This window comes from Calidris pugnax, unplaced genomic scaffold, assembly GCF_001431845.1.
Source record: "Calidris pugnax isolate Ruff unplaced genomic scaffold, ASM143184v1 scaffold123, whole genome shotgun sequence".
In the NCBI taxonomy this organism is placed as follows: Eukaryota; Metazoa; Chordata; class Aves; order Charadriiformes; family Scolopacidae; genus Calidris; species Calidris pugnax.
In genome coordinates this window covers 208,365-227,193 of record NW_015090876.1, presented here as the reverse complement: position 1 = coordinate 227,193, position 18,829 = coordinate 208,365, and the positions used below count along the sequence as shown (strand labels likewise).

The 18,829-nt window shown below is 44.6% G+C and overlaps 1 protein-coding gene across 1 annotated transcript in view; it reads left to right on the top strand.

The window, feature by feature from the left end:
* Positions 1-13,471, top strand: part of FOXK1 (forkhead box K1) — a 58,657-nt gene extending 45,186 nt beyond the window's left edge. The window contains exons 12-15 of the mRNA XM_014946189.1: positions 338-504; positions 1,276-1,557; positions 3,712-3,936; positions 6,682-13,471. Of these exons, the coding sequence (XP_014801675.1) occupies positions 338-504; positions 1,276-1,557; positions 3,712-3,936; positions 6,682-6,902 (895 nt within the window). The 3' untranslated portion in view covers positions 6,903-13,471. The remainder of the gene's footprint in view (positions 1-337; positions 505-1,275; positions 1,558-3,711; positions 3,937-6,681) is intronic.
* The last annotated feature ends 5,358 nt before the right edge of the window (positions 13,472-18,829 follow it).

The following is an 18,829-nucleotide window of genomic DNA, read 5'->3' as shown; positions in this document are numbered from 1 at the left end:
TCAAACGCTGACAAAAACCGTTTGAGAATAGCCTGAAATTGTACAACTGATCCCAACATGAGGCACTTAAAGCTTTTTTGTCAGCACTGGGTGTCAAAATGAAACGTTAAGCATACTCTGAAGGTTCCAGTTTCCTTTGGCAAGGAATAATATCTCAGCATTTGGTGCCAGAGCGTTTGTGAGGTTACCTGTACCTTGTGGTACGACTGTACTGGGCAGTGTGGGAGAAAGGCTGTACTTCTAGAGAATCCTGTACTGGAGATAACTCTTGGTCTCTGCTGCTGTCTTGTGGTCGAAATGCATCTACACTTGCCAACACTCTGTTCTGGTCTTTCAGGAGTGCTCCTGCCTCCCCTACTCACCCTGGCCTGCTGTCCCCTCACTCTAGTGGCCTACAGACTCCAGAGTGCCTGTCGCGGGAGGGCTCACCCATTCCACATGATCACGACTTTGGGTCAAAATTAGCTTCAGTTCCAGAGTATCGGTATTCACAGAGTGCACCTGGTGAGTAGCTCTTGCTTGGCAGAGGGTGACTGTTCACTGCCACCCAGTGCCATGCTGAGGACACAGCAACAGTGCTTCTGCTGGTGTGTTCCAGGAGGATCCAGATCTCTTTCCACTTCCCTGTTAAGAGACTGATGATGCACGTGCAACTTCAGACCATTTTTCTTACTAGTCTTCGGGTGAGGGGGCAGGAGATGAAGGAACGTGTAGAAACACAGGAGCTAACCTTGAAATAGGTGGCTCTAAAGAACTGATGGCAAAGTAGCCATGACGGAGCATAGCTCCACTTGCACTAATTTACCAGCCTTCTGGATAAGATCAGCTGGGCTTTGCTGAGCTCTGTGGTGCTGTGGCCAGGGCCTTGGTAATTTGTTAAGCCCCGGTGAGTATCTGCTTGTCAGCTGTGCTGTAACAGGCCTGATGTATAGGGTGCTCCTGGTGAAGCTGGAAGGCAAAGCTCGTTAAGCAAAGCTTCCTCTTTTTGTGCTTATCGTGTTCTTTGTTCACAGAGAAGTGGGCTCAGATGGCAAGTAAGGTTTTAGTAAGTTCAGAAAGAGAAGGTTGAAGGTGGTATTTTTGAAGCTTTGTGTTTTGTTGCCTACCTCTACTCCTGGCAACACTGAAGGACTGAGTACTGCAGATTAGAGGTGAAATGAGTCCTACTCCTGGCAACACTGAAGGACTGAGTATTGCAGATTAGACATGCGGAGGTGAAATGAGGGGAGGTCTTTTTGCCTCTCCTATTAATGTATGCTTCTTTCTTCCGTTTAGGATCTCCAGTCAGTGCCCAGCCAGTGATTATGGCTGTTCCTCCCCGACCATCTACTCTGGTGGCCAAACCAGTCGCGTACATGCCAGCATCAATAGTGACTTCTCAACAGCCCTCATGTCATGCAATTCATGTAGTTCAACAAGCTCCCACTGTTACAATGGTCCGAGTTGTGACCTCCTCTGCAAACTCTGCAAACGGATACATCCTCACCAACCAGGGCACAGCAGGAGGACCTCACGAAGCTGCAGGAGCAGTCTTGGATTTAGCTGGTGACCACCGAGGTAGCTTTTCACCTCCCTTGTTATTCTGCTAATAAGTCTTGAGCAGGCCTGGGGAAGTGGATGGTCAAATGCTGTTTCGCTCACTGGGTGACTAGCCCTTAATAAAAGATGTTTTTCCAGGTAAAACTTAAACCAAGTAAGAATTCACCCATTTGATGTTTCCACTAGTGAGCAGGACAACTGTGCTCCCTTGTGTCCTGTGGGGAACAAATCTAACAGACTTTGGAGGCTGAAAAAAACATGCAGTGCTTTAAATATTTCTACTATCCGCATTATCAATACCATGCCAGGGTATTAGTCAGCTGGATGTGCTGTAGAAATGTGTGGTTTTTCTAGCCAACCAGACAGCCTGGGAAAGGCTGAAACTCCCAGCTTCAGGATGGCTGTGTAAATAAATGATTGAGCCCTTCTTTTCCACAGGCCTGGATTCCTAGAGGAAAGCATGTGCTTCTGAAAATGCAGGCAGTGCCCCATTAACAAAGTCTTCAAAAACCAGTTACATCAAAGGCCTCTTTTTTTCCTAAGCTGGAAATTCCAGCCTTGGGGGATTTAGTGAGTTAAATGTTCTCTTGCTGTGATCTAGACAACACCTTGTCTGCTCACCTTTTCAGATGGGCTTGGTGCTGCCAGATAGATGTGTGTTGGACCAGCAGCAAGACTAGTTACTCCAATTGCTTTTATGTGGGCACAGGGACAATGATCCTTCTCTAAGGGAAAGAAAAAAATTACACAGATCTTCCCCTACAGCAATAGCAGGACCACTGGCATTTTTAGTTCAGCACTGGTTATCCTGCTTGAGTTTCACTCACGTTCTCTAGATAAATTCCTGTCTGGATCCTATACGTGTTCCTGAAGCTCTTGCGTTTGCAGCTGCCTGTCTGTCACCTGCTCCCTTCTTTCATTCACTAGTTCTTGCTGTCACTCGTTCTTTCCCTATTTGTCCCTCTCTTATTCCCACTCATATCCTTTTCCAGTCTCTACCTTCCCTTGTTTTTCCTGGTTGCTCCATTTTCTTTCCTAATCTCCCAGCTTTCCTTGCCTTTTCTCTCCCCGCTTCCCAACAGCCTGAGTGCTCTCACACAGTTCTCTCTATCCAGGAACTCAGCTCTCCTTTTTTTTTTTTTTTTTTTTTTTTTTTAAATTTTATTTTATTTTCCTGCCTCCTGGCTTCTTCCTGTAATTCCATACCTGGCAAAAGCTTGCAGTTGTGGGAAGCCCTCCTTATAAATCACCCTACGTGCAGGGCCTGACACCAAGCTGTTGCAGACTTTTGGCTCCAGGCATTGTTTAAGATCTTAATGCCTTCCCCTGCTGTGTGGTATTGAGGGTCAGGCCAATTCGCCTGTAATTACAAAGTAATCTCTGAGATTTGCAGTGACTGCTGTCCGTATCACAGTGATAATGTGCCAATAAGGGAGATGATGCCTTTTTAGGACAAAAGGGTCAAGTTTATAATCTTGATAATTTTTTATTTTTTTTTTTGGCTGAGTGGCTTATGCTGTAAGAAAAAAATTCTAAATATTGATAGAGCGTATGTGCAATAGAGAATTTCACTGAATTTCACTGAATTTTTAGAGTTGGAAGGGACCATAGAGATCATCTAGTCCAACTCCCCTGCTGAAGCAGGATTGCCTAGAGCTTGTCAGAGCATGTTACTCAGGAGCATCCAGGCGGGTCTTGAAAATCTCCAAGGAAGGGGACTCCACACCCTCCCAGGGCAGCCTGTTCCAGGGCTCTGTCACCCTCACCGTGAAGAAGTTTCTCCTCATATTTGAGTGGAACCTCTTATGTTCCAACTTGTGCCCGTTGCCCCTCGTCCTCTCACTGGGAACCACTGAAAAGAGTCTGGCTCCCTCCTCCTTCAACCCTCCCCTAAGATACTTGTAGGCGTTGATAAGGTCTCCCCTCAGCCTTCTCTTCTCCAGACTAAAGAGTCCCAGCTCTCTCAGTCTCTCTTCATAAGGGAGATGCTTTAGTGCATGCTTTAGTAATGTTTTAGTGCTTTCAAATATTCATCCTGACCTTCTGTGGCGTTGAGGTGTTTTCACACCTTTAAGCCTGGGGTATGTAGCGCTGCTAAAATGTTGATGAGAATAAAGTGTTGCTCCTAAGCCAGGGTAGTAAATGATTGCTGTCTGTTCTGCTCTTAAGCAGGCATGGATGAAAAGCCAACGATCGCGTTTGCCACGATACCGACAGCCAGCCGTGTTATTCAGACAGTGGCCAGTCAGATGGCACAGGGGGTTCCAGGCCAGACAGTCACCATCCTTCAGCAGGCAGCTCCGGTGACCATCGGACAACACCAGCTCCCGGTGCGCGCCGTCACCCAGAATGGGAAACACGCCGTGCCCACCAACAGCATCGCCGGCAGCGCTTACGGTAGGCTGTTGGCATTGCTCTCTGGTTCCTTGATTACTTTCTGAGCTTAGCAGTTAGGTCGTAAAACCGTAAGGGTTTTCTCTTCTTAGTTGTATATCGAATTATTCCAAAGGTATTTGAATTCTCCAACTTCTGTGGCTGTAAATGTCAGTGGTGGATATCTTTCTGTCCACCTCTGCTCCCTATCCCTAGTGGAATAGTTTTGCCATCTGCCATTGCTTCTGATAAGTCCAGTGTCTTTCCTTTGTCCTTGGCTATGCGTTTATTACTGCTTCCAGTGTCTACCTTTTGAGGGCTACTTGTTGAAAGTGTCAATGATTCTTGTGTTGAGCCCGTTTTTTCATTTGTTTTCCTCTGACAAACAGCCTTTGCTTTCAGCATGCCAAATAATGAAATTTCCATGGTGCTCTTTAGATCTTGTGAAATATGGCTCCGTAGAGTATTAAGAAAATACCATACTTTCCCATGTTAAGGTCTTAGAGCCTGAGAGGAATAAGATCTATTTCATCAGGTGAAAGAACGTAGCATTCTTTTATACACAGGATGTGTTCTAGTCATTTGTCAAGCCTGATATTTAAAATCCCATGCTAGCTATATCTTGGCAGCCTCCTCTTACTGCTAGCTCAGCACCTCAGGTTTTGTTCAGTTAAGGATGACGCCGCAATGGTAATATCCAGGTTTCTTACAGCCTTTTTCAATGAGCACCTGAGCACCTCTGCTCTCCCGGGCCAGTGCCTACAGGGATTTGAAATGAAGGGCACTGGTGGGATTTTGATGGCTTTCATGAAGAAATTCTACAGACTTTTCTGCCATATCTGTTCACAGTATCACCTGGCTTGCAAATGAATTGCAAGAATCTTACTGGAGAAATGTGAAAATGATAGTAATAAGGTTTTTATGCAACTAGGATATTAAGATACTGAATAGATCAGATACACGGAGTTGCTGCTACCCAGCAGTTGTGTTAGTCTAGTGGAGAGTCAGAGAGGTTTTTATGTAATGTTTTTATGTTAAGATACTCTTATCTCACCAAAACTTTTCTAACTTTCTCATCAAATTGCAAAGTATTCCAGTTGCATCTGAGGGGTTTTTATTGTAAGTGGTAGGGAGTTTTCTGGTTGACAGGATGGAGCCAGAGTCTCTTGACTCTTGTTGGTATGAAGTTCACTTCAGCTGCATGGTTTAGGTTCTCAAAGTCACTGAACTGTAATTGGTGACTGCCCTTGTCCTTGCCCTACTTTTTTTCCTTCATCCTCTTGATACTCTACATCTTCCTTCCCATGCCTCGGTAGAAGTTACTGGGCTTTGAGGGCCTTTGTTCTGTTTGCTTTGTTTATTTATCCTAGGGCTCCTTTTTTGATGGACTGAGCAGTGAGCACACCACTAATGTTCTGTCATTCCATCCTTTGCAAATCAGTCTGGAGGGCAGAGGATGTGCTGTCTCCTGAGTCCCCTTTGGCTGCCTCTCCGATTGATGCAGAGTCCAAAAACTGCATGTGTTTTGTTTTCCAAGCAGTGGTGTGTGCCAAAGCCAGTGTGTAAGCACATTCTCTGTCTGGAACTAGGAATTGTAGACATTTTTACAGAGGGTCGCTACTTAAATCCTCTTTTTTTCTCATCACTTTTATTAATGGGAGGGTGAGAGCTTTTTGTCAGTACTGGAATACAAGGGTGGGAGCCAGAAATTCCTATGGTCTGATCACAGTTCTGATGGGAATGTGTTTGGTTGTCTGGGGTAAGCTCTTTCCTGCCCATTTTTACAAGTGAGAAGTCAGTACACTCAATATTTGGATTGTAATCTAGTTTCCCAACAGACCTTAACTGTGTTCTTTACTGTGCAAGCAGGGCTAACGAGGGCCCTCGCAATTGAAGGCAAAGCACACAGATGGTGTAGCTTCCAAGAAGTTCTGATTGTAGGATGAGAGAATGACCTCTCAAACATGAGGTGTGCTGTAATTTTAACAGGGGATGGACGGATCCTCCCCTTCTGCAGATAAATGCTTCACTGGCAGTGCCTTGTTTGACAGTGGGTAGGAAGTTCTCCCGTGAAAGGGGTTATAGCAGTTTGGTGAACTCATTAGCCACATCTAGGTACAAGTACCTGAAAGGAGGCTGTAGAGAGACGGGGGTCGGTCTCTTCTTCCAAGTTACAGATGATAGGACAAGGGGTAACGGCTTCAAGTTGCGCCAGGGGAAGTTCAGGTTGGATATTAGGAAACATTTCTTTACTGAAAGGGTTATCCAGCATTGGAATGGCCTGCCCAGGGAGGTGGTGGAGTCACCATCCCTGGAGGTATTTAAGAAACGTGTAGACATGGTTCTTCAGGGCATGCTCTAGTGCCCAAGATTACTGGTTTGTGGTGGTGTGCTGTGTGGGTGGGTGATGGTTTTTGGTTTGGTGGTTGTTGTTGTGTGTTTAGGTGGTGGGTGGTGGTTTGTGTTTTTTGTGGATTTTTTTGTGGATTTTTTTGTGGGGTTTTTTTTGTTGCTTTTTTGGTGGTTGGACTCGATGATCTCTGAGGTCCCTTCCAACCACTACGATTCTGTGATTCTGTGATCTCTCCCTCTCCGCCATGATCTCTCAGCTTTGTGCAAGTCTTACAAAATGGACTTGGAAACAACACTTTTTGAACACGTGCCAGTTATCACGTTTGACTGTTTCGTTTTCTTGTTTTCTGGAATAACAAAGCACTCGCGCTGCTTCCTCACGTTAATTCTCCTTCTCTCTCTTGTCCTGCTTCCCAGCTCTTACAAATCCATTGCAGCTTCTTGCAGCCCAGGCCAGCTCGTCCACTCCTGTTGTCGTCAGCCGGGTGTGTGAGACGGGGACCGAAGAGCCAGCAGCAGCCTCTTCCAGTGAACCTGAAGTCAAAAGACCCCGGATAGAGGAGTCCAGTGGAGCGGTTCCAGCCCAAACTGGAGTCATCACGTCTACGATGCCACAAGGACAGGCAACCAGTGAATGAAGAACCAGTGGGAGGAGCTGGAGTGATGTGGGGTGGGCATGGGATGGCAGGAGCCCTAAAGCAGCTTTCAAAGAAAACAAACCACAACTGTAACAGCTCAAAACATAGCGGATAAAGAACTCTCTTTAAAGTCAGATTTTTAAATGGGAGGTCAACAGCTGATAGAATCACAAGGTGCCAAAAAGAATGGAAAACCCCTCCCAAGAACCCATACCTGGAACTCTGTTCTGTCTTTACCTATGGGATGTTTTTTCCTTTTTTTTTTTTTTTTTTTTTTAAAAAAAAAAAGATTCAAAAAAATACAGACAACTGATTGTATGACTGCTGGGATATTTTTAACTGTCTCTTCCCCTTTTGGCTCCAAGGGGATGGGATTTGCAGTTCAGCATCTAAAGGAATGTAACACAAATACAGTCTGCTCCCTGGAAAGAAAACTCATTTTCTATGCCTTAATACTGTCCTCCTCAGAGCTTTGAACCATAGGACCATTTTAAAAAGGCCACTTAAGGCAATCAAATGCTGAAAGATGGGTGCAGTCTCTCACAACAACAGCATTAAAGAAACATGGTACCAAGCTTAAAGAAAAAGGCAAATGATTTTGTTTTTCTTTTTTTTAAATAGAAAAATTCTGAATATAAACAAATGTTTATTTATGTGGGGATTCAGGAGGAAGAGTTACAGGACTCAACCACCTGGATTTCCAGATGCAATTTCTCTCCATTCCCTCTGAGGGAGAATAAGATGACAGAGGAACGGTATTAATTTGGTTCCTGTAAAGATATTAAAAACAAAGGGTTTTGTACCTTCAGTGATTTCTTACAATTATTCATCACTTGCTCTGGACAACAGCCAAAGTATCTCGATGACTGAGGATCACGTGGGGAAGGGTGTCTCCAAAAGGTTCTGTGTGCATTTGAGGGATCACATCCTGTGCTGGAGCACCGGGTTTTGTTCAAAATAGCACTGCAGGTGGAGATACCGCCGCTGTCTCTGTGAACTTGAGGAAATATTGGTTGGTGTCGTGCACTAAAGCAGTCTGGCTTCACCTCTGGTTGGTGGTGTGGCCCTCAACTAGATGGACGATGGTCAGGAGGCCAGGGCCTGGGAGATGTCTCTTAATGACCCTCTGCCATGGCTCTGGTGTCATTCTTCTGAGGGGAGTTGAGAGCTGGGTGAGAGGCAGCAGAGTTCATGCCATGTTTAATACAAATTCTATAGGGGTGTAGAGACCAAGGCAAAAAAGGCCATTTATTTCCTATTTGGCAGAAGTCACTGCAAGTTTTAAACAGGTTTTCTGAACGGAATTTGGAGGTTTCCTTTCATTGCCTGGCTCCCTCTCCCATCTCACCTCCCTTTTGAGGACCATTTGGGTTGGCCTTTATTCTATCTGTATTCTGGGCTCTTTGTGTAAGAGTTCTGTGTCCCAGTAACACAGATTTGAGTCACTTCAGCCATGTGGAGCAGTGGGGAGGTGTGACATCTTATGACTGATAAAGAAGCCATCTCCTGTGTAGCCTCCAGCTAAGCCCTCTGGTTTTATGCCTGTTTGCAGTCCCCTTGGCTAACGTGTCTTCTGGCAGCACAGCAGACGTCTTTTAATTTAGGAAATGTCATTAAGGTTTTGGTGATGGCAAAAAGGACTCCAGAGGGGTGGGATGTGTTTTTGGTAGGTTATCCCTGCCTGTGCTGATTTATTGTCAGGTTTCTGCCTTGTACAGCCTGACAGCGCTACCGTGGAGCAGAGACAAACCCACTGCATAAACGTGTTGCAAAAAGATTTCCCCTCTGTGCAGTAAATGATCCTGTCAGGGCATCCATGGGGATTAGGGGGTAAGGAACAACCATTCAATGTCTGCTGGAATTTGGGGAGGGGGAGAAAGTCAGCAAGGTAACAGCTGGCATCACTGGTTCCCTTCTAGGTTTCCTTTTTGTTCCCTTCTAGGTTTTCTTTCTCTTTGCCAAATCCTATTCAATAGCCACAGTCCCACCACTTGAGTAAAACCCAGCTGTGTTTTATTCTCAAGCCGATTGTTTTGTGAGAAATATTTCTGAAAGGAGGAAAGAATTTCTTGGTCTCGTGATTTGAGGTTACATCCTGCAGTTAGAGGCACACGAAGTATTCGGGACAGGGCATTTTTCTACAGCTCAGTTTTCATAATTTAGGTGTGTCCCTTTGGCGACAAGTTATTAGATGGGATTTTAGTACTTGGAAATGAATTTTTGAGAAGGAGGATTGTTACAGACCACAAAGTAATTGAAGCAGGCCAACCTCCAGCTGTCCCTTTTCCTGCTGGGAAGGGTAGGTGCGGCACAGCGGAAAAGCACTCGGATTAGCTCTGTTTTCTGTAGCCTTTTCAAAGCCAGAATTCAACGAAATGGACATCAAGGAAGAAGGCACAAGTGAGAGCGGGGCTAGTTTATGTGAGTCACTGCTTTCAGGTGACTGCTGGTGTTGATACAGGCACACCTCTGAAAGCCCTGAGGCCACAGAGCTTTCTGAAGCAGAGGAGTCTTTAGGTTTCCAGAAGGTGGGGTGAGTCAGCGCAAGGTGAGCAACCAACTGAATATTGTTCAGGATGCGAAGCTGCCAAAGTTTTGTGGATTTTGCTTCACTGCTGCTTTTCTCTTGGAAAATCTCAATAATTAGGCCCTAAATTTCTGCAAACTAGTCCAGCACCGTAGAAATACATCAGCTGAATGACAGTGTTTTCATCCATCAGTTCCTGCTTTAGAGATACCTCTTGAAAGTCCATCCTCGGGTCGTGTGTATAGATCTGCCTCCTCAGTATTTAGAACAGAGTAACGCTTTCTCACTCTTCCTTTTGTGCCTCACAGCACCTGCTGGTTAAAATGCGAGTTGAGGATAAGCAGATACCTTTTTTTTCTGGTCACCCATTCTGCTTGAGGTGTCTGGAACTTGTTGGTTCATCCCATCAGGGGATTTTTGCTTTATCAGTCTGCTGCATCCCCCTACTTCTGTAGGAAGCAGCCATGCCGCTTGAATTTATGTTCTTTTTCAGGTTTGCCTATATTATTGCCTGATACGAGGTAAAATAACATCTCTTACTAAATCCTGAGAGCTATGGAAAAATGTGGTCCTCTCCTGGAACACACGAGATGGGGACATCCTGTTTCAGGCCTCCAGATTAAATCTTCCAACACGCTGCTTGCTCCAAAGACAGCACTGCTCTCTGTACACCAGTCCTGATTCCCCAGGCTTTCCCCTTTGAGCACTGCAGAGGAATGAAAATTCATGTGATGGTAGAATTAAACCTTCAACTAGAAACAAAATATTACCTTAATGGTTATATGCAGTACTCGGATTATTTTTTAATTGATCGCCTACCTTGTTTTTATTGTCTAGAAAGTTGCATCTCATGTCCTTAATTAGTTATATTAACTGAGGGAGGTTTGAGGGGGAGTGGGATGCTTCACTGCCTCTTCTGCTGGCTGTATAACAAAGGTCAAGGCATGTTGAATATTTAACCTGCTATAACTTAGACCTGGGAAAACTTTAAAACTGAGCTCTTAATGCGTGAATACACTTTTCACCATTCTCTGTTGATTTATTTCTTTTGTCTTAGGCAATGACAAAGATTAATTTCACTTTGATTGCAGTCAGTTCATAGCAACTTTTGTTGCCTCAGTTTGCAAAAGCTCAATGCAGTTGTTCTTAGTTTTATTCCGCTGGAATTTCTTAGTTATTCTTTTTTCTTGACCTTGGCTCTTGTGTTACAGGAAGCGTTTTTACAGTGAGATCAATTTAATCTGATTTAGTGATAACACAGCGCTGAGCATAGAATTGAAGTTCATGATTAGCTCATATATTATTTTTTTTCAACTCCTTTTTCTTCCCATATCCCTCCCTCCCCCACACCATTAACGCTGGCCCCTCTAGTGTCATATCCAGCCATTTGTATCCACTGATGGAGGCAGCACCTTGCACTGAGCTCTGCCCAGGGAGTCGAGGATGAAGATACCAGTGGGGCTCCAGAGCAGGTTGAAAAGGTCAATTTAGTCACCCTGTATTTCATTTTCATGCTGGGTTTTAGATGTGTTACTGTTGGGCACAGTTTGTTCAGGGCTGTGTTGTCAGAGACGTATTAAGGCTTTGTAAGAGGAAATAAATAGTTCAATAACAGCTGAAGCCTTTACAGTGTCTCTGCAACCAATGCCATGGTCTGGCTTCAAGTTTGGGGAGGAGTAAACCTGGTTTTGCATGTTTCAGACATGTGTCTTGTGTACTGACTTAGAACTGTCATGCAGAATTAATTTCCACATTTTTTTCTCCTTTTTCAGTAGGGAAATGCCAGCAGTAACGTAAAACTTGAAGCACAGAAAATTAGGGACCTGTATCTGAGCAACTGAGAGCACCTGGAGCTTTCATAGAGTGTGCTGTGGAACATTTCACTGACTGCTGGGGATGTTAAACTGATCTGAGAGCTTTTCATCTGTCTTAACAAAGGGGTTTCCCGGTGAGATATTTGGTATCGTTCTGCTGTGTGCTGGTGTATTAACAAATGTCAAAATGTAAGGTGAAAGGAGAACCGTTTCCCTGCTGTGCCAAGGTTTGGGGGTCTCAGGTGGCCAGGATTTAATCTAGCAATAGTTCTGTACAGCTGTCTACCTTTCTACAGAGGATCCAAAAGCTGTTTCTTCAAATGTATTGAATACAAGGACTAAATTACAGCTGTTTGATTGTTCCTTCTTTGTTTTTGTGGTTTAAACTATGATTTATAAATTATAATTTATCACTATGATAAACATAGATGACATAAAACTGCATTACTAGGGAAGATCAAATCTCTATTTGCTGTCTTTGCCATTGGACAGTTGTAGCTGTTTAGAAATGTAGAATAACTTGGGTTGGAAGAAACCTTCTGAGGTCTCTGCTCTAACCTCCTACTGAGAGCAGATCCAACTAGATCACGTTGCTGTGACTTTGTCCAGTGGAGACTTGAATGTCTCCAGAGGTAGAGGTTCCAAGACTCTGGTCCCTGGTCCATTCTGACCACCCATGAGATGAAAACTTTATCTCAGCAATCTAAAAAGTATTTCTCATGCAGCTGCATGTGTTCATTGCCTCTTGTCCTGTCATGTCACACCTCTGAGAGGAGCCTAGCTCTGCCTTCTCTGTCTTCCACATAGGTAGTTGAGGAGACCAGTAAGACTTTTCCCCATTTGCTTCTTTTTCTTAAGGCTGAACCGACCTGATGGTCTTGGTCTCTTCTTGTACATCACGTGCTCAAGCCCCCAGGGCTTCAGGTGGAATTGCTGCAGAAGGTCCCTCTGTGTCTCGTGCTGGGGAGCCCAAAATTGAAGACAACATAGTGCAGATAGATCTGGCAAATGCTGGATGGAGTGGAAGAATCACTTTCCTTGAGCTGCTGGCTGTACTTTTGCAAGTAGAGCCCAGTACCTGTGCGGTCTCTTTTGCTGCAAGACACGCTGCTGGTGTAAGAAACTAGAGCAAAGATCTAGTTCACTAGCAAAGTTCTAGTTCACCAGCAAAGTGAACTAGACACTCTGGATTGCATTTGTGTGTATGCAACCATCTTGTCCCCTCCTTCCAAGGAAGTGTGCCAGACTGGGGCTCGTAGCTTTTTGAACAGGAGGCAGTTCTGGATGACCCTCGTTACTGTTAAAAATATCTCTGCTTTACCTTATCAAATGATAGTTTCAGTGCAATGTGGAATTCACCTTGAGTTTCTACCTTGATGCAAAAAATCTTTCAGGTTTTTTTAATCCTGCTGCTAATAAGTTGGACTTGGGCATTAGGAGTGAACCTCCAAAGGAACACGACTTGCTTCATCATTTTGCCCTGGCTGCTCCCTGAGCTCTTCAGTTTGCAAATGCCATCCTGCAGTGAATGATCCGTCTTTCCTTGCCAGCCAGTCTCTTGGGCAGCTCCTGTTTCTGCTCCCCATCATGGTTTTGCCCTCTGTAGCTGTTTCTGTCAACTCCAGAGGCCTTTAATGCAGCTCCTAATTTAATGCCGTTGCTCGAAGGTCTGCATCTGGTGAGAATCTGGCTGGTAGCTTGCAGTTACACAACAGATTGCTCAGTCACGTAACTTTTTGTTTCTTTCTGAGTGAAAAAATTACACCAAAGCTGCTAGTACTTTAGCATACACTACTCTTGTAAAGTGTAGCTTACCATGGAGCCAGCTGTGCTGGGGAAACCAGTTACACTACAAGGTCAACTGGATTGCAGGAACTGGTGGGATTGGGAAGCAGTGCCTCCTTGCATTTTGCTCTTGACCCGAGCAAAAGGTGGCTGTGACTTCATGCTGGAGCTCGATTAGTTAGATCAGCATCTCCCTGTCTGCTGGGTGGGTTATTTGCAGGACGGTGCACGTGTGTGTGCCCAGTGTACTCCTAAAATAACCAGTGGGAAACATCTCTCCATGATGTTGGGCTTTGTCTCTCACAGGGCAGTCACACCACAGCAAGCATTTTACTTTGGGCTGAGCAAGACATTTGGAAAAATAACTTGGTTTTCTTGGAGCGCTATGGTTAAATTCCAAATTTTTAATCAGCTTTTAATCCTTCATATTTATAATGTTCAGATTCCAAATTTTTAATCAGCTTTTAATCCTTTGTATTTATAATGTTCAGAAAAAAAGTCTTTTGATACCTTTTCAAATTTACCAACACTGAATTAAACCCCTTCAGAATGTAGGGCTGGTCCTCTCCTTACGTGTCACTTTAGGTTTCAGAGCCTGAGGGTAGTTGTGCCAAGTCTGCCCCTTTGCTCTCCAGGTAGAAGAAACCGTTGACGATTCATGGGTGGCAGCTAAGGAAGAAACCCTTTAAATATTTTTTTTTCCAGAGAATATTAAATTAGATCTGTGTAAACATGAAATTTATATTTATTAATGTGTGTGTGTGCGTGTGTGTCTAAATATAGATATATAAATGGTCCATGACTATTTCTTTCTCTTCAATGGTACTTTACACAGTATGTTGGTAAATTCCTGCACCAGGCACTGATTCTAAAAGAAGGATGTACCTGTTTTTGTAACGACCATGGGCAGCTGGTAGAAGCAGCTTTACTTCAGTGATGGCTTTCATTCCTCTGGCAGAGCAGAAGAGATGGTCTTGGTACTTGCATCTTCCTCGTGTTCCTGCTTCTGCCTTTGTCTCGCTCTCAGCAACCCCCTCAATGCGGCTTTTCTGGCAAGAAAATCCCCCAAGTGGCACTAATGAAAGCTGGAATCCTTTCTGGCCTCAAATTATCTCTAGATGTGGTACCAGGGAGTACTTTACAGGTTGTTCTCTAAGTAATGGGGCCTCGGTCTAACAGAGGAAAGGAATGGAGGGTCTGTGAGGATGCTGGAGCATTGAGGAATTCCTGTCTGTCTGTCTGTCTGTCCATCAGGTGGCTGAGCTGACACCAGGGCACCACGAGATAGTTTCTTTTCTTCTGTGGTGAGATTATTCTCCTTTTAGGATGCTTCTGTCTCTTCATGGAGCACGAGGTGTGTGTATATCCCCTTAAAAGCAAATCCCTACGTGTTTTTCTGATGTTCCCATTCACAGGGAGTAAATTTTACCAAACTGGCCACATTGCAGTCATGGTTTAACTCCACAAGGATCACTAAATTCACAGAAGCATGTTTTTTTACCTACTTGGGCCTTTTGAGAATTAATCTTTAAAGCAGGTGATACTTGGCTTCCTAATCCTGACTGCTCTTCCAGAATAGAAACCCCTTTCTCCATAAGGACCTGAGTGAACGCTTCACCGCGGTTTCTGCTTACTGGTGGTCGGGCTCTTCAGGGAGGACAAGATGGGTGGTAAGAAGAGGCACCAGAGCAGGAGCAGTGAAAGGAAACAGGCATTAGGAGTGAACCTCCAAAGGAACACGACTTGCTTCATCATTTTGCCCTGGCTGCTCCCTGAGCTCTTCAGTTTGCAAATGCCATCCTGCAGTGAATGATCCCTCTTTCCTTGCCAGCCAGTCTCTTGGGCAGCTCCTGTTTCTGCTCCCCATCATGGTTTTGCCCTCTGTAGCTGTTTCTGTCAACTCCAGAGGCCTTTAATGCAGCTCCTAATTTAATGCCGTTGCTCGAAGGTCTGCATCTGGTGAGAATCTGGCTGGTAGCTTGCAGTTACACAACAGATTGCTCAGTCACGTAACTTTTTGTTTCTTTCTGAGTGAAAAAATTACACCAAAGCTGCTAGTACTTTAGCATACACTACTCTTGTAAAGTGTAGCTTACCATGGAGCCAGCTGTGCTGGGGAAACCAGTTACACTACAAGGTCAACTGGATTGCAGGAACTGGTGGGATTGGGAAGCAGTGCCTCCTTGCATTTTGCTCTTGACCCGAGCAAAAGGTGGCTGTGACTTCATGCTGGAGCTCGATTAGTTAGATCAGCATCTCCCTGTCTGCTGGGTGGGTTATTTGCAGGACGGTGCACGTGTGTGTGCCCAGTGTACTCCTAAAATAACCAGTGGGAAACATCTCTCCATGATGTTGGGCTTTGTCTCTCACAGGGCAGTCACACCACAGCAAGCATTTTACTTTGGGCTGAGCAAGACATTTGGAAAAATAACTTGGTTTTCTTGGAGCGCTATGGTTAAATTCCAAATTTTTAATCAGCTTTTAATCCTTCATATTTATAATGTTCAGAAAAAGTCTTTTGATACCTTTTCAAATTTACCAACACTGAATTAAACCCCTTCAGAATGTAGGGCTGGTCCTCTCCTTACGTGTCACTTTAGGTTTCAGAGCCTGAGGGTAGTTGTGCCAAGTCTGCCCCTTTGCTCTCCAGGCAGAAGAAACCGTTGACGATTCATGGGTGGCAGCTAAGGAAGAAACCCTTTAAATATTTTTTTTTCCAGAGAATATGAAATTAGATCTGTGTAAACATGAAATTTATATTTATTAATGTGTGTGTGTGCGTGTGTGTCTAAATATAGATATATAAATGGTCCATGACTATTTCTTTCTCTTCAATGGTACTTTACACAGTATGTTGGTAAATTCCTGCACCAGGCACTGATTCTAAAAGAAGGATGTACCTGTTTTTGTAACGACCATGGGCAGCTGGTAGAAGCAGCTTTACTTCAGTGATGGCTTTCATTCCTCTGGCAGAGCAGAAGAGATGGTCTTGGTACTTGCATCTTCCTCGTGTTCCTGCTTCTGCCTTTGTCTCGCTCTCAGCAACCCCCTCAATGCGGCTTTTCTGGCAAGAAAATCCCCCAAGTGGCACTAATGAAAGCTGGAATCCTTTCTGGCCTCAAATTATCTCTAGATGTGGTACCAGGGAGTACTTTACAGGTTGTTCTCTAAGTAATGGGGCCTCGGTCTAACAGAGGAAAGGAATGGAGGGTCTGTGAGGATGCTGGAGCATTGAGGAATTCCTGTCTGTCTGTCTGTCTGTCCATCAGGTGGCTGAGCTGACACCAGGGCACCACGAGATAGTTTCTTTTCTTCTGTGGTGAGATTATTCTCCTTTTAGGATGCTTCTGTCTCTTCATGGAGCACGAGGTGTGTGTATATCCCCTTAAAAGCAAATCCCTACGTGTTTTTCTGATGTTCCCATTCACAGGGAGTAAATTTTACCAAACTGGCCACATTGCAGTCATGGTTTAACTCCACAAGGATCACTAAATTCACAGAAGCATGTTTTTTTACCTACTTGGGCCTTTTGAGAATTAATCTTTAAAGCAGGTGATACTTGGCTTCCTAATCCTAACTGCTCTTCCAGAATAGAAACCCCTTTCTCCGTAAGGACCTGAGTGAACTCTTCACCACGGTTTCTGCTTACTCTCCGGTGGTCGGGCTCTGACACTTAAGGGAGGACAAGATGGGTGGTAAGAAGAGGCACCAGAGCAGGAGCAGTGAAAGGAAACAGCTTTCCTCCTCAGCAGAAAAGAGCCCTTGCAAAAAACAGATTTTCCCTGGATTTTGGTTACTACCTTGTGTCTGCCTCTGAGTTAAGCAACGCACCCGATGCCCCAGACCCCTGGCGCTCTTTGCCGTCATTTAGACCTTCCAATCCTGCTTCTACCCCACCCCACTTTCACTTCAAACAGTCCAAATTGGAGCCTTACTTAAAGCAAAGGGCAACGTTGAGGAGAAATGTCTGTTAGCAGAAGAAAAATGAGATTGAAATGGAGCAGAAAAAGTGAAATTTCCTCCTCTTTCACTGCCTTGCTGCTAAAAGTCTGGTGTGGAACATCCTGATGTTCTGCTGATTTACAAGCCACTCTTTGGGGGTGGACAGGCTGCTAAGGAGGCAAGTGGGCTCTCTAGCAAATGAATTGCTGTAAACCTAAACTCCCTTTATCCTTTTTTTTTTTTTTTTTTCTCCCCAAAACGGGCTTGAAGCGGAGGGAGGGAACCAGAGTATTGCTGTCTGTAAGATCTTTTTCGTTTTCAGAGAATGTAAAAAAAAAACAACAAACTGATTGAAATATACCGATACAGAGATCAGAACAGCTTTAAAAATACAAAAATCTTATGAGACTGTGTATTTTCTTGGGTTCTGGACTTGTCATTTGCACCGTGGTGAGACTGGTCCAGCCTCTCAGCCAACCTCTGCGGAGCCTAAAAGAGCGTTAGGGATCCTGTAGCTATCCAAAGGACTGTTACCCACAGGACTGTTAAAAGCTGTTTTAGGGATACATCAAAAGGTGTATGTGAGTGATGGATGGTAAAGCTGGAAATTCAGATCCAACTCTATTTGCTTTTTTTTTTTTTTTTAAAAAAAAAGGTAGAAAAATCTGGATCTCCCCCTGTTCTATGTATATGCATCCCCACGGAGTCCTTGGGGAAAGGCTGCAGAGAGACGAGGACCTGAAATACCTCAATGGCTTGACAGAAGTGTTTGGCTGCAGAGATCTTGGGGGGGCCTTACCCCTTTCACCTGGATTTGGCACTTAATTTAAAGATGGGGATGGAGGGGCGGGGGGGGGGACTAAAGCCATGCTCGCATTTCAGTTCCTGGTGTCGCCTGTACAAGACACCTCCAGCCAGATGTTTTGGGTTTTGTGGTTGGGTTGGTTTTTTTTTTTATTTACAGCCGATATCAAAAGTTGTTTTGGGGTTTTTTTGTGACTCGTTTTCGTTATCAGTGCTTTTTACAAAGCAGGCGTGTATCCCAGTGGGGGAAAGCTCCATCTGGGACAAGGGATGGGAAGTTCCTCACCTTTTATCTGGCCGAGTTGCAGCCCTGCTCCTGAGAGATGCTGCAGCCCCGGGGGGGCTCCTGCCAGGCGGGGGAAGAGTGGGGGGGGGGGGGGGGGGACTAAAGCCATGCTCGCATTTCAGTTCCTGGTGTCGCCTGTACAAGACACCTCCAGCCAGATGTTTTGGGTTTTGTGGTTGGGTTGGTTTTTTTTTTTATTTACAGCCGATATCAAAAGTTGTTTTGGGGTTTTTTTGTGACTCGTTTTCGTTATCAGTGCTTTTTACAAAGCAGGCGTGTATCCCAGTGGGGGAAAGCTCCATCTGGGACAAGGGATGGGAAGTTCCTCACCTTTTATCTGGCCGAGTTGCAGCCCTGCTCCTGAGAGATGCTGCAGCCCCGGGGGGGCTCCTGCCAGGCGGGGGAAGAGTCCCCTGGTCCTGCCCAGGAGGTGGCTGCTCCCCACAGGAGACTGCAAAATCCGAGGAGCAGGACCTGCATTTCCACATCAAATGGGATACAGTGGGTTTGTTGGTTTGTTTTTTTAATATGGAGCCATACTTTTTTTTTTTTAAAGTAATTTGAGATCTGAATGTGATTTCTAATGTATCAAGAACGTTAATATTTTAAAGCTATAACAAAGTTTTAAATTTCTACTATTTTTTTTTTTCATTTATTTTAACTGTTCTGTTCTGTTACCTTAATTTGATGTATGTGGTTGGGGAATGTTGCTTCTCCTCTTAGCATTTGTTTCTATAACCAGAAATAAAAATTATATATGAAAGAGAAA